General features: G+C 41.7%; 1 protein-coding gene across 4 annotated transcripts in view; it reads left to right on the top strand.

Annotated features, from left to right (window-relative positions):
* Positions 1-23,543, top strand: part of nrxn2b (neurexin 2b) — a 598,599-nt gene that overhangs the window by 269,969 nt on the left and 305,087 nt on the right. For 3 of the 4 annotated variants that reach the window (XM_062384230.1, XM_062384231.1, XM_062384232.1), the window contains exon 1: positions 17,731-17,884. In XM_062384230.1, coding sequence (XP_062240214.1) covers positions 17,783-17,884 — 102 coding nt within the window. In that variant the 5' untranslated portion in view covers positions 17,731-17,782. Of the gene's footprint in view, positions 1-9,489; positions 9,514-17,722; positions 17,885-23,543 lie in introns of those variants that run through there. The other variant, XM_062384235.1, reaches the window with a different exon arrangement.

The following is a 23,543-nucleotide window of genomic DNA, read 5'->3' as shown; positions in this document are numbered from 1 at the left end:
TGAGGTGATAGGGACACTCCGCCAAGAGAGTGGAGAGAAAGGAGGAAGCAGAGGGGTGGGGAGGGCAGAAATGTTCCACAGCCAATAATGCAGTACAGCTTCAGAGCTCCCCTTGGTGGCGTCTGGAGGAACTGCAAGTGTGCATGTGGATAATGGCGCGTTTGAAGAATTTGTCTAATCCCTGCGGTATAGAGATCGTATGTAGGCAAGGACAATGGCCTTGACCTCATCACTGTAAATCTCTCCCCACTACACACACACACACACACCCTCACCTGTCTCACCACATTCACTGCATCATTGGTTAGCATAAGCAGCCAGGCAGCCCCCCTCTCCCTCCCTCTGTTCCCCCTGACATGATGATCTACCATCATGTACATGTTATAGACTTCAGCACCGGTGACCATCCTTGCCCTCTCTCTCCTGCGGGAATACGCACACTGTCTACGCACTGTGCAGACAGAAGGGCGGAGACAAAGATGGAAACCCTCGTGTTGGGTGACTGGTGGAATGATAGATGTATCCCTTACACTGCACCAGCCCCATCACATTGTGAATCTAGGTCAAATATTAAGTGTGCAAGGACATTCTCGTCAGCATGAATATAGCAGTTAAGGTTGTCCTCTTTATACATGGGCAGTACATAGTTTTAAATATCTGCACATTCTGTTGCCTTATATTTTGTTATTATTGAGTATTTATTTTCTGATCTTCCTGGTTCAATCAGTTTCTTGACAGACTAATTTGCGAGACTTACCTTTACTGGATAACTTAAACAACGTGTTATTGTGTCACTAAGTACTGTCGCTGCAGCAACTCAGAGTCAATCGGTCGATTTGTGTGTAGTGCAAGGTTGTCGCAAGGTGGCAGATGTTCAGTGCTGTAGTTATTGTTTGTGTGTTAAAGTATGGAAAGTGTATTGTGTTTGAACATTAAATCTACATACAGGCTCCGATAGCACTGCCTGCTGGGAGCATTGCGTTTCAAATAAAAAGAGTAGAAGAAGAGAGGCAAGAGATAAAGAAAGATAAAAGAAGTAAACTACCTAGCTAGACATTTGTAAAATCTTAAAGTAAAATAAAATAGTTTAGTTAAGGGGATCTGTGAATATAAAGATTTTTCATCTTTGGATTTAAAAGGTTGTGTGTGTCACCTGTACACATACATGTGCTGCTATTGTCTCGTGAAAATCAGCCTTTAGTGGAAATGGCTTCCTCTGATGTAGTAAAATATCCGTTTGCTGTGGTATTCCAGCAGCCTCTCTGACAATGATACAAACCAGTTTCATGGTGCATTTAGATATTTAAAAAGACAATGCCAGGAAATATGTTGGATGCTCTGATTTCAATCTACTGGGAAGATAGGAATGCAGAAATCCAGTCTTTTATATGTTAATGTATTTTTGGAAGGATAACTATCCAAGTTGATGACCACTTGAATCAAATAGGCCTCCGTCTATCTCTCCATCTCTCTATCTGTGCCTTTGTCTCTCTGTCTATTTGCCTCTCTGTCTCTCAACAGGCACATGGTTCCCACAGGACGCTGCAGGCAGTCAGTCAGTCAGGAAACATGAGACAGGCTGCCAGGTCGAAGGAAAAGCGTGCTTGTATGTCTGCGTTCCTGTTTGCTCACGAGGAGTCGAGCGAGTGGAATGAACGATTGTGTGCACAGAGAGTGGGAAATGAAGTGTAGTCCTGTCATCTGAGACTAAAGGACTATCGGAGCAGTGGGAGGATGGGGCGAATGCACTGGGAGAGGGACAACGGTTTTTGTTTTTTTTACAACTAAACGTTCCAACATCCTCTGTCTCGCAAACTGGGGCAATAGCTTAACCAGCATCTTGAGTGATAGACCTTTGATAAAAATAAAGCTACTCTATTGGTTATGTATTGGTCATTGTGAATCTACAGGCATGTGTGCAGCTTCCTGATTGTTAGGACCATAGGTGCTGTATAAAGATGGACGATGTGTCTCCACTTCCTCACACCATCTAGAAATGAAGCCAAAATATCCAGATTACGAAAGCTGCCATCTTGCACATTTAGAGTCTGCCCAGTAGGCATCAGGGAATGAAGCAGCAGGCTTCGTAATAATTGATAGTAAAACAACATACACATTTTTTACAAGCAGCAATACAACATTAGATGAATCAGTTCAGAGCACAACACATCAAATTCTAAACCCATCGTAGCCTCCATACATAATTGAGATTGGTGCTAACTAGGTGCACGTCTTAACACGCACTGTTCTCACAATGCATGCATATGCTGTTTCAGAGAGTGAAGCAGAGAGAAAGAAACACATCCATGAATGACAAACCTCTGATGAAAAATAGTCTTCCCACGCAAAAAAACATTATAGACTGATCTGAAGATTAAACAGTGTCACAGATCAGTTGCTGCCATGACTGAAAGATTCATCAGGGAGACTCCTTGTCATTTATTAGCGTTTTAAGATCGGGGAGAAGCAGAGTGATCGCCCAAATGCACTATTCCTTTTGGAATTAAAGAATGTGTAAATGCAATGAAGCCTTTTCACTCAGACTGTGTAATCCCCGTCACTAAGACATATTTAAGAGTCGTATTTTATCTGGCGGTGCATATTTCATATTAGACGACAGTATGAGAACATCAACCCTTCCCCTCCTTCAATCAATACCAGGAGAGCGGATACTCCCCATCACTTCATTGTTCCCCCTATTTCAACCTCCCACACTCCCACAAATTGTTTTTCAGCCATTTCAGTAAGGCATGATCAGCTGCAATTACTCCCCCTCCTCCCCATCCTCGTCCATCAGTCAATCCCCCACTTCACCCAGCCTTCCTCCCTTCCCAGTCAGATTCCCTTAGAGAGAGCCAATCAATTATTCTCTCCTGCTCACGGTCCCCTCCCTTTCTGTCTCATTTTCACTCCATCTCTCTTGTCCATTCTTGCTAGCAATTTGTCACTTAGCAACTGTATCTGCGGTTCTGTTGGGTGGCGAATTGTCCCTGCATGGCGGCAGAACTACAGTTGTTGCGCTTAGCCTTTCAAGGGGCTGTATATGAGAAAGCATATAGTCGAGTGTGAGGCTTTGGACTTTCTCCTGCCCTGAAAACTGGAAAAAAAACTAAAATAAAAATACCTCAGGGTGAAAATGGAACCAGACATGTAAGACAATGATGAAGATGTCAACCTTGATTTGAGAGCGTTCGGTGATGAGGGTTGATGCCACTGTTGATGTGCTGTAAACAAATTATGTGACCTCAGCAGTGGAATTTAGATGTTACATCCTGCCTCCTGCATTCTGCACCACCCCTTGAATTAACGCTTTGGAGATTTGTGGTGCTGTGAGCTCATCTGAGAGGAGAATTCTCAGCTGCGTTCTTCATATGAAAGGCAAACTCCAGAGAAAGTCTAGACCCAGTTGTGTGGCCATTCTCTGGATTTCTTGTCTGTTGGATTGCGATAAAACAATGTCTGACAAGTCCTGATTTACTCGGTAGTTGCGTTTGAAATCCTTGTGCCCTGCATGGGGCTTGGACCTTCTTCCTACATAGGGACAAGATGAGAATAAATATGTTTGGAGCAAAAGTAATTGGATAAACTAATGACTAAAATAACCAGATTTCGTGATGGATTACTCAAACTTTTCAAATCTGGAACCCTTGTTTTGCATGTTATGGCCAGCAAACACATACGTTTGCTGATTAGCTCCTATCATTCAAATGTTAGCATCTCAGTAAGGTCAACATTATGCGTTTAGCATAATGACTGGACCTCCTGTTGCCAAATTGAAAATGTCATTTGGAGTGCTCTGCCAAGCCAACCTGCAGAGCGAAGCACTTTTATGGTGACAACAGGGATTGCTATTCAAGGCAGGCAGGAGAAGTGGATTTGTTTGATGCACAAAATGACATGCTAACACCCCTGTAATCCTTTCTCAGTTTACTGCCAATGTCATTTTAAGTATTTTATAATTTTCCCCAGCTGCGCTGTGAGGAGCAGCCGTCGTGTTGATGTGCGTTTATTTATTTTTTTATTTACTTATTTCCCTCGTGCTTCTTTCCCCACCAAGGCCAGAACTTCAAGCACAGTTTCTGCTCATGCGTCGCCCGAACTACAAGCACCTCCTGGTCAAACATCGTGTGTCCTGTTTGATACCATCACAGAGAGGCTCTCTGCATTTGAGGGGAAAGAAAGCCCAGCTCATTTGCATCACATTTCCACGATATTAGCATATCTGCCTGCATTCCCACACTCAGTTACTCATCAGCCTCATTTGCCACTACCTGTATCTGCGATAGCTCTTTCATGTTTATTCATACCGCTGTCATGCAGGCCTCTAATCGGCTAACACATCTCTGAACCATTAGCACATTGAAACAGGTGGAACCGCGTAATACAATGCTAGTGAGACAGAATCCGGTAAGAGATAGAAAAATAGATTATAGGTGAGCACAGGAAGAGTAGAGGGGTGTAGCGACTTAGGAAAAGAATAAGGTGAAGCAGCCCTGTAAAAGAAAGACTATCAGTGTGAAAATATGTCGTAAAATGAGACATAAGTCAATATCAAATTTCCTTCCCTCGCTTCAGTTAGTGACTTCTGATCATTTTGTAACTCTTACTGACACCAGAGAACTCTGAGAGTAAAGGCAAAATCTGCTATATCGCTGTTGGTGGAGAAAGTAGTGTCATCGTTACAACATTGTTACATGTACAAGAAATAAATGATGATATAGCTGGATTTCAAAAGTAGGAAAACAAATGTTCAATCTTTGGGGTGAATACTTTGTGCTCTGTAGGTAAGGTTTGTTTTTTTGCTTAGTTTTTCCTCATCAAGCGTATTCACAAGCACATACGAAATAAATGCAACCAAGAACAGCCAAATCGACTTTCTGAACAACATCCATATTCATGTTCAGCTGCTACAGCTGTGCGCTCACAAACTGGATCAAAACTTACACGAGTTAAGGGACAGAAATAAAGGGTAACTGTACAGTAAATATTTTTGTCCAATATATTATTAATTCCTAAATTACAATGCCTTGTCTGCCGTTGAGCCATCTGTCTGTAGAAAATAAAATCGGGCGTATTTCAAATTCAACATGGAGACGAGAGCGTGTGAGAAAAAGGCACCACACAATGTCATGTTTCATTTCATACAATGAAGTGATTTTAACCCAGGAATATAGGGCATGTAATTAAAAGCAGTGGATCTGTATTGAAACATTTTTTTTTTATATTCTCAGCAGTTGCACTTCTATGACATTACGATGAAATCTAAGGAGAAGAAAGGTCCGGTGTTTGAAGATAATATATGTCAGTCAGAGATGAGAAAATAGAGATGTAGACAATGAGAAGCACAACAGAAATTTAAAGGATAATTATGACCATCTGCATCAAAATATGCAATATGCTCTCCTGCAATTTCTCTGCACACATACCTCTAAAGAAGCACACACCTTCGCACACTGTTTGTTTGCCGACTCCTCTCTGCCGTAATTGCAGTGACATTTATATTCGCACCTGAAGCCTGTCTGCCAGTTCCCATTGCTTGGAGCCAGACAGAGGCAGTCGAGAGTGAATGTCGGATGATTGGAATAAATGCAGAACCAAATGTACCTGAAAGAGCAATTTTGAATTGAAGCCCAGGTCCACTGTGTCTGACAGGGTCACCCACAGAGTGGCCGTGTAACTGAGGACAGCTCGTCGCAGAACACTTGCATAAACGTACAAGAGCCAATAGCATGACGTTATAAAACATGGATTGGGCTTATACTGTCTTTTATGTGTCACCAATCATCATCTTCATTTAGACGGTGAAATTTCTTCCAGGTGACAAATAGCACCTAATTTTTCTTTCCCTTCTGCCCCATAATTCAATCACACAAAAGGTGTTATATCGCTTTTTTCTAAAAGCCTAAATTGGGAAATTTATAGTCCAGCGGTCATCAGTCTCAGCGCTTTCTCACTTACAATGATAAATCTATCTGGGCCGGGTATCTTGGCTCTGCTGCACTATCCATTGATCATTTTCACAGCTTTGTCATTAAATATTTATTCAGCTTATTCGCCTGTGGCCGCAATTCAGTAACGTCCACCTTGACGGGTGTGTAAAAGATCAGCGTCTCAACAATAACATCATTTTACGTCTTGGCAAACCCTGGCCGGTGTCCTGCTGCTCCTGTGTATATACAGGCTGCCACCATCCACAGCTCCAAAGCAAAGAGACTTACCGTTTTAATAGAACTAGCATTAGCTCATACCCCCTCTTTTACCTCATCTTCCAAAATGCAATAATACCGTGTATGTTTATTCCTTAACCCAGAGGCACCTTTGGGACAGGTACAACAGTAATTTGTTTGTCTGGGCCTGCGGTTGTTTACGTGACTCTGAGCTTTGTCCTCACTAAGCAAATATCACGGCCTTCCTTTTCCCACATGGGTCAATTACAGAGAGGATGATGGGCTGTCACAGCAGGGGCTCCAAGCATGTTGGCTTTGAGGCAAATTTGTAACAAGGACAGTGTGGAAGAGAAACTTTACAGTGAGATAGTAAAATGGACAGGAGAGAAAACAGTGAGGTTTTTCTCATTTTATTCTCATACTCTTATAGCAGTCTTGTGCTAGAGTCAAAATCCCTTGCCATATGTATCTCTCAGTACTCTCTGTTGTTGTCAGCCCATTAGGTTTCTTCTATACTCGATACGCTTCAACGCTCCATCAGGGCTGCACACACCTCCTTCTTCAACATCATGAAGTGCAACACAATTGGGGAGTTGTGACAGGAGCCCCTTTAAAGCAACCAGTTCCCAGACCATTCTGTCTCCCTCCTGATAACAAAAAAGAAACAAAAGTTTAATTTTCTGCACGATTGATCTTGACAATGGAGCACCAGTTAAGCAGAGCTTACAGCTATCAAGCCTGCAGTAAAAACTGTGACTTGTGTAGCAGCTATGCCTCTAGATCTTCTCTGCATCGACGTTCACGCATCAGTTTCAGTGGCTCGGTTCGCTGCATTCTCTCTAGCCGGGCAGGTTATTCATAAAGCGCTGCCTGCTTCTTTCTCAGCCCCAGTCTAACTCCCCATGCAGACTCAAGTGAGTGATCAGGTTATATTTGTGCTGATAAACTTAAAAGAAGACATCATAATTAAGTTCCCGCTCAGCTTCATCACGGCACCTCCACAGAGCAAATCAACATGCCAAATGCAGTCAAAGGAACAAAGAGCAAATTAAATAATGGACAAAGAACAAATTAAGTTTCCTCATTCACTGAAAGCAGGTGTTAAACACACACAGGATCCAAATGGATCACTTCTGCGTCCTTCCTTTTGTCAGTGGGACAAACAGCCTCCATGTTCACTCTGCATGAGGTGATGCAGGCACTTTGCATCCAGCTTCCAAATGCAATCGCTTCCTTTCGTTTCCACCACACATCTTTTCACCCGCTGCCATCACTTTATCATGTTCTATTCAAAGAGAGCATCAGCAATCTTTTTCGAAGGATACATTTTTCACCACCATCCCAGGGCCGCTCTGTCAAAGAACTGAGGGATTGAATAGTCCAAATCCAACATCATTATCAAACGTCTGAGAGGGGGATCTAAAATCGTACAGAGAAAAAAATGTATGTCGCGTCCCTCCTCTCTTTAGTCCCAACGTGTCTTCAAATGAGTTCTGAAAAGGTCAGTCATTGTCACCTTTTTAAGGGTAAATTTGTCGAACTAAACTAAACCATTGTCAGTATCCTGTTTTTTCAAGCTTCTTATCACATCCACTTTGTTGGAATAGTATGGATATGCCTAGTTAATCGTTTAAGAGGTGTCATTAGACAAAGTGGATGACTGGCGACAGCATGTTAATGTGACCCCTGATCCAAGCGTGGGCGTGGATGATTCCTGAAATCTGCTTCTTAGCCCCATAGCGAGGCCTGTTTGCTGGTGAGCATTTGGACTGATCTTCCACACAGACGCCAAGAACAAATAGAACAGGCCCGTCCCATACACACACACACACACACACACACACACACACACACACACACACACACACAAACACACACACACACACACACACACACACACACACACACACACACACACACACACACACACACACACAAACACACACACCATACCAGTCCCAATACGTGGGATCAAATGCATTCACCCTTGTTTGTCAAAATTCAGTGCATCAGATATGGTCACCTGCAGCAGTGGACAGTTTCAACTTTCAGATCAAGATATGAGATGTCCTCTAGACGTCCACTGTGTCCAGAGGGAAAACTCAGGGCAGATCTCACTGATAGATCCATTAAGCTTCTCACTGCCATCTGCCGACTTGTCCACTTGACTCAAAAATAATCAGATCTTTGCGGGTGGGAAATAATACTCATGAAGGCAAAAGATTTCACCATACCACGAACAAAAGTGATAACCAAGATTTGTTGAAAATGTGACATTTCATGTTCTTTGTGGTTTGATTTTTCTCTTCTCAGGGACAACAGATATTGCTGTTGATAGGAGAAATGATTTTCAAGACTTAATGGACATTTTTCTCTCTTTCAGGATGCTGCAGATACCAGAACCCTAAATGAAATGCCTCTGTCTTTTATTTTCATGCTCAATAGTTGCTTAACCTAATGCTGTTTTCCTTAATGCCCTGATGAATTCACATCACTACCTTCAACACTGGAAACACACTGTGCAGTTATAAACCACAATTGTTCCTTTCTACAATGCAATGATTTATTTTGGGTTTTCTCTTGCATATATCACAATAGCTCCTTACTTGGGAAATCACGAAAACACGATTGGCAACGCCCATCACTTAACAAACGCCATTGTGAAAATGGAGTAGACCCGACTGCCAGCAGGCTCCCGCTGACCAAATTAGCCAAACAGAATGAATACTAATACTGGTGTACTTCTCCTTCATCCCCTCCCCCGCTCAAAAACCAACACCCCATCGAAACTACCCAAGTCCCCCCTGTGGAGGTTGATTTGCTAACTCTTGTCTCTTTTACTAACAACAAGCTTCCGAATTCTTCCAATTTGATTCTTTTCATTGGTGGATTTTTCTTTCCCCTTTACCTCCTATGATTTCAACAACTAACACTGTGTCATTCACGGAATGTGAGCCATCTGTTGTTTTCTCTAATTAACTTGCAACTTACATACTAACAAATGTATTGTTATCCTTTTGATTCCTTTGGTTCTTTATGGATTTATTTTGTAGATGACCCCTTCAATCGAAATAGTAGCTTTCTTTATTTCTTTATTTGGATGTTTTACTACATAAACAATGCGGAATATATATTCTTTTTAAATCTTATTTCACTATTACATACAATTTTTTTCGTGGAGAATGGAGTTGCCCTTTATGAGGAGAAGCTGGAGAATTTTCATTTTTTTCTTTCCCGCCTTTTGGGGTTGAGGTGTGTTTTCTTGAGTTTAAGGTTTATCATTATTTTTTATTCTTTCTCCTCCCCCTGTTTTCTCCTGAAGCACGCAGGCATTGGACACGCTATGGTAAACAAACTGCATTATATGGTAGCTATCATTCTAATTGTCTTATACTTTGGTTTGCCCTGGGTTTTCCGTTACCTCTTTCTATTCTGTTTGCTTTACTGAAAGTACAATCCGTCATCAAGGTAGCTGAAAAACTCCACCTCTCTGTTTTTCTTTAAGCCTTCTTCCTATATATATGTTATTGCTTTTTTTTATTGCCATCCAGTTCTTCCCCTCCTGAAAATAATTGACTTGTTCATCCAAAGAGGTCTGCCCCAACAAAACATACAGACAAATTTAGGTTTCAAGATTTTTTTATTCTTTTGCTTTTTATTTTTTTCTGTCTCTTTTTTTATTTGGTTGTTTTGTTGGATTTTCTATAAATTAAAACACAATCCGTATGAAGAAATAAAGAATAGTAATGCAATGCGATTATTTGAAGAGTAGTAAAGAGTTATCTTAAATTTTTGTGAATCCGTTTCCTCCTGATTAACTTTCTTAGACAAACCTTGTTAAGTGAGTGCATGCACCAGGTTTCTCAGGCAGATAAACATGTTACTATGGCAGCTCCAGGGAGAGGAAGTAAATAACTTTATGTTCATGGATTTCCACAACTATTATCACCATTAGAGGATTGGGCCTGAGGAGAGCTTCTTGCTAAGATGCCTCAGTTGGACCTGTTATCGGAGCCACCTGTTATCCAAGCTCACCATCCGGGGGTTTATGGAGTCATGAAGAGTATTTACAACTCCTGATTTAGTGGTCAATGCCCCCGTTGTCAAGTAGGCCTTAAATGAGGGCTTGATCCCATTAGTGGCCTCAGAGTGATTTATGATCAAGATGGGGCTGTTCCCAGACCTTCACTTGAACACACCCGCTCTGCTACGCACACATATGCACACTTAATCCAGCTGCAATGTGCCAATAGTCTCCTGAACTCAACTGCAACCACGAGTACTGACTGACGCTCAGCACTGAAAAGGAAAAAGTACTTGCACCTTTACAGAGCAGCAGATGAGGGGTGTTTGTAGCAATAACGTGTCAACTTTTAAAAAAGAAAGACTCTTAACAGAGGCTTTTATTAGGCTGAATGAACTTGAGTCCTGCTGAAGCACGCTGGTAAACCAACCTTAGCATTAGCACATAGTTGTTATCAGACTTACTTGCTTTCCCTGGACTTTTCCAATCAATAGATGAAGCTCTCTGCCCATTGATGCAGACCATAAAGAGAACTGCCTGGGTAAATCTGAGCTGTTTGCGATCGACCCCTCATTAACACTAACACTAACTTATACTTCCTATACTTTACTGGCCTCACCCCTTGCATGAAGAGACTTGAAACCCCCCGTCCCAATCTTTCTCTTTTTGTTTCTATTTCAGTTTTGGTATACAGATTGCATTGAGTATATATGTATATGTATATATAATGGCTAACATATATACATACATATATCAATTGTCCTAATATAATCAATACGGCCATGAAACATGTTAGCCACACCCTCTTGTTGTTTTTGTTTTTTTGTTTATTTTAATATTATGTATGTTTTTTTGTTTTTTTTTACTTTAGTTAACCTTCAAAATTAACTTACTAAAATGAATAATGACCTCACACCTTATCTTGCAAAACTACCCCAAAAAAGGGAAAACGTAAAGAGGGGAAACAGATTTTCATTTTCTTGGTGAATAGAAGATTGATGCCTCCAGGAATAAATCTCGCCAATTCATCATAACACACAATTTGGGAGAAAGAAAAAAAAAGGTTGTTATGAGTGTGCAGAAAGTCACTGCATCCGTTTAGCCTCTAGCCTTTTGTCCAATTGCATGGAGGACAAGTGATAGTTCATTGGTCCGACCTTTGGGGTAGAAACTGCTCTATTCACCAAGACAGACATGTCTTCTGTCCCCTCTCAGTTTTCCCCATTCTTTAAAAAACCCTCTCATAACCGTTGATCTCATCTGTGATTGGTGACATTGGTCCCATCATGTCCTCACCTCCACCACTAAACTGACAGTATACAGTGGTTGTGTCCCTGCACCCTGTCTGCATGTTTCTATTGGCTAGAATCTTTCCACATCAGCATCCTCACATGATTTAAATGCTGCTCTAGCCCAGCTTGTGTCAGTCTGTTGTACACGTGTCTAAATGGGTGTTTGTTGCTGTGGCATTCTTTGTCCCGACCGAAAACAACCTGAACATTGAAAGTTCTCTTTCTTTCTTCATTTGTCTGGTGTTGTGCTGTGCAATTTAAAATTCATTTTTCCACTATTTGCCCATTTTGCTGTATCTTGCATCAGATGGTTACTCTTTTTTTTTTTTTATGTTTGTGTTTGTTGTGTCTAATTGAACACCCCCTCTTCTTTAACCAATCTTCCTGTCATCTTCCCATCTAAGTGCATGGCTTGTGTGTGTCGGTCCGTGAGCTTGGACGGATTCATTTTGTTTCTTTTTAACAAAAGCAAACCTTTGTCACATGAAATAACACATTCAGTCCAAATCTGGATCTGGTTCGGGCAATACAAATTGCAGAGGACTTTTAAAGAATCCTCACCTACTCTTACCACTCTGACTAAATTTACTAAAACAGTGTTACTAATCTACTGTTTGAATCAAAACCTTTGTTGTAACTGTACTAACAACCATTTTTGTGTCTGACTTTCCCTTACTTACAAAAGTACTAACCGATTTCGTTCACCCACCAACCCTTTTAACTCTTTTTGGCACAGAGCTTAAAAATGAACTCTCCCCCCTTTTTCTCTCCCCATCCTCTTGTCAAAATGACACTCGGCCTAACTTCCCAACCCTCCCTCAAGCCTTTACTAACCTAGGGTTGTAGCTTAGTTCAATGGCTACATCATAAAATATATATATATATATCATAGTTATTACTAAAAGACAGAACCGTCTCTGGACATCGATTACACCCGGCTAATAGTTTTTCTCAAACTGCCAGACACCTATCGAAGTCCACCGCTGAATCTGAACCATTTCTTTCCCTTTCTCTCTTGAGCATCCTTCTTTTGAAGGAGGTCGGACTTTGACCTCAACCAATGGGGAAGAAATGTGTGCATGTGTCCAAAATGTCCCAAATATAGCGCATTATTTCTCCCTGAAAATGACAGTAATCAGATGTAGTGCCAACAAGGGTAAGTGATGCACTTCAAAGGTAAGCTTGATGCCAACTCTCTCCATGGATAATGCCGTCAATGTACGACGGTACTGATGGGTGCTGGAAGAGCGAGGCTATATGAGTCAGGAAGTTGCTGACGAAGGAACTGCAGATTCTGACTACATGCCCCCGGGAATTGAAGCTTGGAAATGATCTGTGCTTTTAACTAGGTGACGTGTATGTGACGAGAGTGAGTGGTTCACACAAAGCTATTTCCCATTATATGTGCTGAGGGCCTGACAGGATATAGCTTGAAATACCATACCATTTTCAAATTTCTCATTTTCACGTGCTATATCGGGGATATGACTGACATACGCTTCAAGACTTGCTTTTATACTTCCCAGCTCCTTCATGGGAGTAGTGGAAGCTTTACCCAGGTTACTTTCTCTGTGCTCCTCATGTCCTTCTTTTTTTTATTTTACCCTTATCAGCACATACTGTGAGTCACTACCAGACTCCTGAAGATCATTATAAGAGAGTGGTTGAGCTATGTCTGCCCTCAGTATGTTGGAAATGTGTGATGGGCTCTAGATACATATCCAAGCCAATTTGATTTGCACTTTAAAGGAGACATATTATACTTGTATTCATGTTCTTAATTTAGATTTGGTTTATTACTCAGAGTCCAAGAAGTGCATCACTTTCAGCCATTCTCTGAAAACATTTGGTTTTAGCTCAAGTTACTTAAAAGCGCCCCCTCTGATAAAGCCCTGTCTCCTGTGATTGGTCAAACCACCTCAAACGCAATCTTAAAATATCACCAAAATTGAATTTACTCCTTAAGTGAATGACTTTTTCCTTGGCCAATACCCCATATCTATAAAATATGAATAAAATGTATTAAGTATTTTTTTGAAAAATTATAACAAACACAAACAGTAATGAAAACATAACTTCTTAAAATAAAATAAATCTTAGAAGAAAGAGAAAAACTGAAAAAGCGTTTTATGTCTCCTTTAAACACCCACAAATGAATTATAGTTGAAGTGTACTGTGGATTTATTTCAAGTCCATTGTTGTCTTCATTGCAATCAATAAGACCTTTTATGTGCAGTGTTAGTGTGGTCAGTACAGTCCCTAGCACAGCTGGAATCATCTCCACCCATCTTGTTTACTTGATGCGAGTGTGGGGGGGGGGCGTCCACTTTATGGGGCCCTCTGTGCTCAGCAGCCTGGAGTCATGGAGTCATGGAGTCAGTGACACGGTCAGCTGAGCTCACCACAGGACTCCACACTCAGAACAGTGGTAGTTCACAATGCACTACATGTGAGGACCCACAAATACAGCTTTATTGTTCTCTGGGTAGTTGGAGGTTTACAAGGAACAAGTAAACAAGTGAAAAATTGATTGAATAGAATGGGGGTTATGAACATAAAATAAATCATTCCCCCACCACAGGGCCATTGAGGAAGTCCGTTCAGCGGCATGTGAATGGGTAAAAAGGAATGCCTCTCCTGATTTGATCTTCGCAGGTAAAGCAGTTATTTCACAGTATTTTCAGATGCATTTACTCTGTGTTTTCTGTTGTACCCGGGACACAGTTCAGCAAAGATCAGCCAGGTTTGTTAGTTTACCTGCTTAGATAGTGGGCTAAAGAAGTATTTGAGGAGAAGATTAGTACAAATTAAGTAGTCCTGCAGAAGCAGCAGTGGTTTGGGGTTTAGCTGCTTGTATTAGGCAAACTATTCTAAATCTATTGATTTTGATTAACGTATATCCAATAGATTAATGTTAAGCACAGACAGACTGTTCAATAATTTATTTTATCGTTCTATTTATCTTTCAATTACAAAGATTTGTTGATCAGTCTCATGTCACGGTTATCATGCATTATACAATGTACCACCATGTCATGTTATCGGATAAAGAAATGGAGTAACATCAAATACTGTAGGTGGCAGTATAGCCAGGCCTTGGAGTGAATGTCACTAACCCTGGCTGTTCTGTGGGTCCTCACTTAGCAGTGCTTTGGTTCTGTTTCTGTGAATAACTTAAAATACTCCAACAATCAAGGGATGGCACTCGTTGATGTTTTTATTTATTTAATGACATAGATCCAACATTTCAACCTTTCCTTTTACCTGTGTGCCAAATCACCATCAAGTATAGAGAATTAACTAAGGGATAAGATGATGGAGGTTCACATCTGTAGATATATGTCACAAAAGTGAAAGTTAACTTTGTTTTTATAGACAAGTGGGTAATCTAAGTAAGCTGTTATCTTTGCTTCAATCAAATGTACCTATCATGGCCACAAGCACCCAGTGCATCAAGAGTATTTCTCAGCTGCTGCTAGTCAATATCACAAGGCAGTTCCGACCTTAGTGACAAGGAAATTGCAAGGAACATTTTTAGATAATAATGGAGGCAGATTAATTCAAGGCTATGTGGCTTCCTGGCTGGGAGAACTAGGGTGTTTCAACTAACAACCTGTGATATCGTCACCCTTGCCTTCCTCTGGCCAGTGATGCAAGTGTTGGTAATGTTACTCAACGGGATGGGTGTGCACTCTGGTTGAAGCAAAAGCTAACTTCTTGCTTGTGAATAATTAGATAGAGGAATTACCTAATAGGAAACACTTTGCTGGGTTTTGTACTTAATCATATTTTCAATTAATTTTTTTAACTTATCAGTGTGCTTATTTTGGATATTTGACATACTGTCTCTGTGGGTTTGCTATTGATGTTTAAGTCCAACCTCTTATCAAATGATGGATCTCTGAATAGAAAACGATCACCCTGGGTCTTTTCTTTCATTTTGTTATACCCAGCATGCATCGAAAGCTCTGATTAATCGTGTAAGTGTTGGAACCTGGGATGATGCAGAGAGCAAGAGAAAGAAACAAAATGCGAATTGCTTACTTGCCCTGTTAAGTTTGAACATATATAGGTGTCTGGCAGCCAACTAACCAATGCTAATCAGCCGTGGTCCCATTAAGCACATCCAGCCTTGAAGATGTACGATCAGCAGCCTGCTCCTTTCATAATACGTCAGTTTTCTTCTGAACTTTAGTCAACATATTAATTTCACAAGCTTTACAAGTTATATCTCTACCCTCTGACATTTCAAATCCAACATCCTTGCCTTGAGAGAAGGTCAAACCAAAGGTAGACAGCTTTGGACAGACCCTGTAGGAGCTTTCCGTGAGCCCTTCCCCAGTTTCTCCTCTCTTGTCACTGGGAGATAAATGAAGTGACGGCGCGGAGAGTCCCAACCAAGACTTCCAAACACCCCAACACACAAGCACTGTCCACCGCAGAATGTTCATGGTCTTTCCCACCAAGTAGCAACAGCAGACATAAAAATGAGTTGCCCTGTTCACAAGGGAAGTACGAAAAAAAATGAGGAAAAAAAAATAGTCACGAAAAAGAAGACAAGCATCCGGATGGGGGGACGGATCTTTAGAGTGCAGTTGCTAAGGTTTCTCTCCAGCTTTCTGTTTATAAGTGTTTGCTGCCACAAGAGTGGACCTGAACCTCATACCATTAGTTTTTATATTTGATAAGAAATTTGTATGCACAGGGCGTTTTTGTATTGTTGAAAAACCAAGTGAATAAGTTTCCCACAGACTCATAGCCAACTATTACTGTAAAAATTGGCTCATGATAGCTACTCTAAGGTTACTTTAGATCCAACATGCAAAGTGAAGTGTGTTAAATGTGAATTATAAAGCTGGACTTTAGATGAAATAACGAGGATTTGGTCTTGCGTCATTTTCGAGAGTGCAGGTCATTTTAAACAGATGGTCGTGGCTCCCCGCAGGGCTGTATTTATGTTGTGTACATTGATGCTGAATATCAGAGGCACGAGTGCTGCACCTTCTGATCAGGCCAGCTCGATTAGGATAATTAGACTATAAATTGGGCCACTAAACCAGAAGCCTCTTCAAATCAAGTAGGTGTATTTATGCTGGATATTTGTAGAGTAGCATAAATTTGGCACTGATAGCAAATACAACTACGGTTTAATGATTACTGTAGGAGTGCAGTGCAAATCCTCACAATTTTAAACATACAACTGAGTATATCTCATGTCCCTTTTTAGTCTCTCTTCAGGTTTTAGTACATTGACAAGTCAGGGTCTGGTGTAACATTTAAAACAGTTGCTTCACCTGCTCTTGTAAGTGCAAACGTTACATCAATAAAAGTCTCCACACATGCCGCTGTATTTGAGGTTAAAACTGCTTTGATCAGACTCACCGTGGTTCAGACATACAGGGTTACTGAGCGTTAATATTACAGACATCAAACTGTCATTTGAACCAAAAATATAATCAAAGAAAAAACGACAGCCTGTGAGTGAAGTCTGGGGGAGCCACACAAATGTAACTTTGTTCATCAGCTTTTTTACATATTCATTGTTTTGGCTCTTGAGTCTGTTTGCTGTGCTTCAGTCCATACTGTTTCACAGCATCAGCTTGTGGCTGTGTTTGATTCCACCCAGCGCTTTCTGCTGTTAGGAACCAAACATGCAGCACAGGCTGTGTAACCTTGCACAAAAGACCAGACTCGAGGCAATTAAATATTGAAAGGGGGGTTATTTTTACTTGTAGTTCCTTGAGTGAGGGCTGGTTCAAATGAGGAATGTTCCAGAATATCTATGAGGGAAGACATTTTGATACTGTGAAGGCAGTGTTGCCTACAACATCATGTTGTTGAACTTTATTTTGAGTAGCATTTCAGTCAGTGCTCTAAGTTTATGATAGTTTGGAGTGTTTAAGCTGTATATTTAAAAGAGTGTTTGCTTATGAGGCACTTAAACCAGTATCAGCTACAGTTCAAGCCTTTAGTCAGTGAATACAGCACTGGTCCCTTTCCATCAGCAACTGCACCCTAGAGTGAAACCCCCCCCAGTTTGACTGACACCAAAGCCAACCAACCAAGCGATACAAAATAAGGGGATGCCCCCGCTTATTACCTATGTTTAATCTATTTTCTTCCTTGTTTTTCTTCCTCATTCTTCTAATTTCTCTGCTCTCTCGTCATCCTCTATTCTCTCCCCCTTCTCTATTTTCTACCTGTCTTTTTTCATCTCTTTTGGGCCACGCCTATGCCAGGTGACCATCTCAGTGGATGGTATATTGACCACCACTGGTTACACCCAGGAGGATTACACCATGTTGGGCTCTGACGACTTCTTCTACATCGGAGGGAGCCCCAACACCGCGGATCTGCCCGGATCACCAGTCAGCAACAACTTCATGGGCTGCCTTAAAGATGTGAGTGGCTTCGTTGGATTTTGCTGTATGTGACTGATCAAACACACATCCACTCTTTATACTGTATTCCCCTGCCTCCAGCTAGTCGGCTATTTGCTTTGGAAGCAGTTCAGACTGCACCATCCTGCATCCTGTGTTGCCTCATGGGAAGGAGTGTGGATTTAAACATGTTTTTATCATTTAAATAGTGTCTGAAAACTAGGGGTAAAACGTTCTCATTCCTAAGAAAAACCATAGAAACGTCACAAAATTGTGGTGATAACAGATCCCCTGTGTTCAACTGTAGTTCAGCTTCATCCTCACGCAGACTCACACAAACACAGTGCGTATTGACTTTGGCACAGTCACTTGAGAGTCATCAGCCTGTGCCGATATAACTCCCATATGTGAGAGTAGGAGGTGTCAGACTAACAGTATCCTGAATTATTTCATGTGTTATTCCCTCCTCCTCCTCCTCCTCCTCCTCTAACCACACTGCAGACTGACACAGGCCCTGCACACACTCCAACAGTGGGATGGAAGAAAATCTCAGACAGGTTCACATTTTAATATTCACCCACACTAAACACAGCCACAAATCAGCGGTGGCTGGATATGCAGGGGGACAGTGGCCTTATAATACTTTCTTCCTTCAACTCTGACAAAAAAATATACTTTTTATTTTCACCAGGGTTAAATTAATGGCTTAACAAGCCGTCAAGAGGACCAATCACAGCTTAAAGTATTATGCCCTTGTAAATGTAATGACTTGTATAGAGGCGACGCAACATGGTGCCATTGCTTTTCCTCGTGAAACCACGCTGATTGAATAAGTAATTACTTTTGCCATCACTTTTAATGGATTGCAAAGTAATCGCCCTATCGCTAACTTAATTATGCCTGTAGAATTACATTTTCATTATTTGGGTTGCTATCCGGAGGATCCCTAGTGGGTTTTAAACTTCCTAAGGCGTTTAACTATCTGCTCTCTCATCAGGGCAAGGCTGGATTTACAGACAACGTACAGACCAAGCACAGGGAAAGGGGGAGGGGGGTTTGTGAACAGTAGGAAAAACAGACAATGACAAGTGCTAGCAGAAAAAGGTGAAAATTAAGAAGCGAGGTGATGAAGCAGGCACCTGGAAATCGCATGACAAAAACAAATTGTTGGAGAGCAGAGCATTAACAAATCTGTTAAAAAGACTTAGCTATCTGCCAATAAGAAGCTAAGCAAGAGTAGGTGCTGCCTTTAGAAAAAGAGTGAAAGAAAGAAGTGTGTGTAAGTTTTGGGGTAAAGGTGAGACGGGGTAGATAATAGAGGATAGGTTCCAGGCAAATCGCAGTGAGAAGTTACATTAGTGTAATCGTGTTTGACCTTCTGCAGAGGGCTTCATTTAACCTCAGGTCTGGGTCAGCACTGAAAAGCATGTCTCATAACTGTGTAGAATTATAACATGTACCTGAATTGAGAATAGTCTGCTGATAGTTTGACACGGCCCGTTGTCAATTGTAGAGAGTTTTAAGATTCCCACATGGGGGCGGGGGGGTCGTCAGCTGCATGTTTCTCCCTGTGTGAGTTCAGTGGCACAGCCTGGATAATCAGTGGTGCTGTGGTCCGGGGCGAGGCTTTCATCCCGCCGCCACTGTGGTCAAACGCCTTTGATACGCTTGGCAAACACCCTCCAGGCAGCAGAAATCTAAAGGAAAAGCGCAGCAGAGGAAGAGTAAAGAAGGCACCACACCAAGCAAGGCACTGAGGCCCTATGAAGTTTGTATGTCCTGTGTGTGCTTACACGCGCGTTCAAAGGGACCCACATGCTATGATCATACGCCGTGTGATGTGCCCGTGTTGTTTCTGAGCACAGCGGCGTGGTGTGAAGTCGGGTCTTCTTGTTTTCCACAGATCCCTCTCCTCTTCTGCACGTCACTGTCTGTCTCTGTCCACCTCCGCCTCTTCATCTCTCTCCCAGACAGTGACCTTGCGATCACCCAATCCACACTCCATCCATCTCAGTCTATCTCTTTCACTCGCTCTCTCTCAACCCCCCTCACCTGCTCGTCCTCCTCACTCTTCTCACCGCTCTCATCATTTTTTCTTCACCTCCATCTTCCTCTCATCTTCCCTTTCTCAGGGGCAGTTTTGTGTAATTAAGTCCATGGTAGTGCAGTTGGTACGCCAGCTTTGCCACCCTGACGGCCAAATTAAAAATTGATTTCTTCGACTGATTCCATACACTAGATGAATGCTCTCGCTCTCCTCCTGGCCCTTGCTCACTTTCACCCTCTCTCCCTTCCTGCCCTCCCGACTTCACGTTGATGCTCTCTCTCTTTGTCTGCAGCTTCCTCCTGCTCTCACCTTTGTTGAATGATGACATTTTCGCGAGCCACCCATCACCCTGACTCATTCCCCCACTGACCACAAATCAGACTTTGTTGTTGGAATGGTCCTTTGCCCTTTACATTCATATTTGCTTATCACAAGGCAGCAGCTTTATTAAGTGGTAATGCTGACAATAATCAGAACCTGTCAGAAATTTGAGTTTATAAAATATGTGTTAAATTACGATTGATTGGTGGATTGTCTATGAATCTGTTGCAGCACCTGTACAAAAACAGAAAGGAACATGTATAACCCCAAGTAAACTACGGGAAAGAAAGCTGATTTATCCTGCTTACCTGCAGGGTTTTGGATATGCTGGGTTTCTCAATGGCAAAACAAATCAATGGAGCCACCCCTGAGGAAGGCTTTGGCTCTGCTTTAGTCGTACCATTAGAACAGCGAAGGCACAAGTCATGAGTCCATGTCGGGGCCCCACACGGTTTGATTTTCGAAAGATCAGCGAAGTTAAACCTGCACAAAAACACCCCGCGGCTCTGCTGCCCATGTCAATGAATTCAAAAAGCCGGGAGTGAAAAATCGAATCAAAGAAGGGTCAGAAACCTTGTTGCTAGACATTATTAAAGTTTTGCGAGAGCTCTATTTATTAGTGGACAAGGCCAGCGAGCTTCTCACCTGTGGGCAGTTTGACTTGTTAGATGAGTTGTTGTGACCTACCCTTCCAATATTGAAGAGGACATATTACAAAGTGTCTGTGCAAAGCCCGACAGCCCCGAGGGATGGAGATATGATGGAAAGGCGTATGGTCTAGATGAGTCAGCACATGCCTTTAAATGGAAACCCCTTAGATCGCCTCGATTATTTGCTTTACAAAGGCACTGACTTCTTGATACACTTCTCAGAGTAGGACCCTGCATGCCTCTCGCTCTTTAATGGATCCACTCTGTACCTCTGACCATCTTCTCCTGCCTCCCTTGTGACTTAACACCTCTCCCTTGTATTCTCCCACCATCTTTTACGTACTGCCATTAGCCTAATGCTGTCCCTGGCTACTCCTCTCGTTTCATGTGTAGTCTTCTTTCAGGAGACACACTAGAAAATTACACAGTTCATACGTGGCAATGCTGCTGTAGCATATTTATCAACTGGAATGGCAGTAGAGTGCAAACCTCCACCAAGGCCAAACAGACCCTTATGAAACCACATTCAAATTCACCACATGCAAGTTGTGATCTGGATCTGCACCACTAGTCCCCTAAACATGTTTGATTTTAAAGGAATCCTAATCTTAAATGTTCTCATGAAGATCAATGAATAATTCGCTGAGAGGTAGATGAGACGCAATGTAAAATAAAGTTTAAAAAAATTGATCTCCACCAAATAGGTTCTTGACTGAACCATATGCATCCTTTCAACAAGTTTAGTTACACATCAGAAAAACAAAAACATAACCTCCTTGGGAGAGTTAATTATCATTGACCTAAGAAGTAACTGACAGGAAATGTTGTCCAAACCATCAAGGATATATGGATCATCCTCTTTGACACACACTCACAGTTTTTGAGAAGAACGTGGACCAAAATGTTTAATTGGTCTATTGACACTTCTCATTGTCCCCTGTGTGAGTCAATTGAGTGTGCAAATAAAGAGTGATTTTTCCAGTAAAGCTTACATTTCGGTTGGTATTCTCATTAATCATCAGAGCCCTGTTGCAGGTACAAACTGACCCTAGACTCAAGGTGCAGCCTGTTTCCTGCCTTCAATCCTGCCTCATCTTGTCATACAAGCTGTCTGTTCAAGCTGTTCTCTAAAATCATTACAACAGGCGCTGCGGAGCATGGATCATCAAAAATAAATACCTAAAAATAAATAAAGTCTAAATAAGTATTCCGCTTCCTCCCTCTGCCTATTCTTTCTTCCACCGCCTCCTCTCTGTCTCTAACACCTTAATCTAGACAAGCTCACACCTCATCAAATGCCAGTTTTATCGTTATCATGGCTAATTACCAGGAATAATCTTGGCTAATGACGACATGACGAGATGTGCAGTACATGTGGCAGCGTGGCCCATGTGGGAGATAACTGAAGGAAGGCTTAGGCTCAAGAATAAACCCAGCACATCTGTGTTCTCATGCTCCATTCTGTGCCTGTGCGTAGGCGTGGTGCTTGACAGAGAGGGAGAGAGTGAGGATACATGTGAAAAATCGATTTGGAGGGTATTGGAACAAGAGAGAGTGAAAGACAATGAGGAATGACATCAGTGCTGTGGTGAAATTAGATAGTAAAAAAAACCAATATGGCGAACCACATCGCACGAGATGAGAAGCTCAGTGATGCAAATATGACCAACAGACCAGCGGGAAAAAAACAAAAGAGTAACTTAATATTCAGATAATAATTCAGATCCACGTCTACCTCTCTATTTTCAGGGTAGGAAGTTGTTTTCTGGTTTGATGAAACAAGATGGGGATCGTTAAGAAGCAAGATGTAGGAAAGAATCCATATTCTATCAGTGTATCCAGAAGTTCCTAATAATTTCACCCCTAAGATAATGGAGCTGGATTTGACGGCTGCATCGCTGTGTGTCATGGTGTCTGTTGTTCACACAGGGAGCGTGTGTGTTGTGGAGCTATATCTGGTTTGTGGTATGACTAGTGTATTTCCTCAAATAAAAGTATCGGTCAACTAAATGCCAGGACACTACACTATAGAGCCAAACATTTCCAAATCCTGCATTAAACAAAAAAAAAAGGAATGGATTCAGTCTACAGAGAAGCTGGAATGCTTTTACTTTGAAACAGGTAGAGGAAGTGTTGTGAATGTTTATGTCGTGACATATTTAACAGATAGACATGGAAACGGTGGTGGACGATTATTTCCACTCACTTTTTGCTGTGAACCGCTCATGCATCCAGTGTGGCCCTGGTGTAATGTTCATGCGTAACGATCAGAGATACGTTTCAAATCTCTCTGCCAGGGTGTAGTCAACCAAAAGAAATAGATCCTACTGGTTTTCTAAATCAATATAAAACAATATGTTGAGAATTGAAAGAGTTGAGTAATTCAATTTCACAGGGCAAGTCATAGGGAACAAGGGATGTGGGCATTGCTGTTATCAAAGAAAGAGAGTTTAGCTCTGAACATATGAGCAGGATGCTCTCTATATCACACACACACATGCCTCGAGGATGGCCTCTCAAAACCCTGTCTGCAGAGTGTTCAACAAATAGAAGGAGAAGTGAAACTATGAAAGACAAGGATAATTGACTTTACCTGTAGCACATAATCCATTATGAATGCACACAGTGAGGAATAGACACACTGTTTGAGCCGAAACAATGG

Source organism: Platichthys flesus, chromosome 24, assembly GCF_949316205.1.
Source record: "Platichthys flesus chromosome 24, fPlaFle2.1, whole genome shotgun sequence".
In the NCBI taxonomy this organism is placed as follows: Eukaryota; Metazoa; Chordata; class Actinopteri; order Pleuronectiformes; family Pleuronectidae; genus Platichthys; species Platichthys flesus.
The sequence above is the reverse complement of the archived record's forward strand: the minus strand, read 5'-3'. Positions and strand labels throughout refer to the sequence as shown.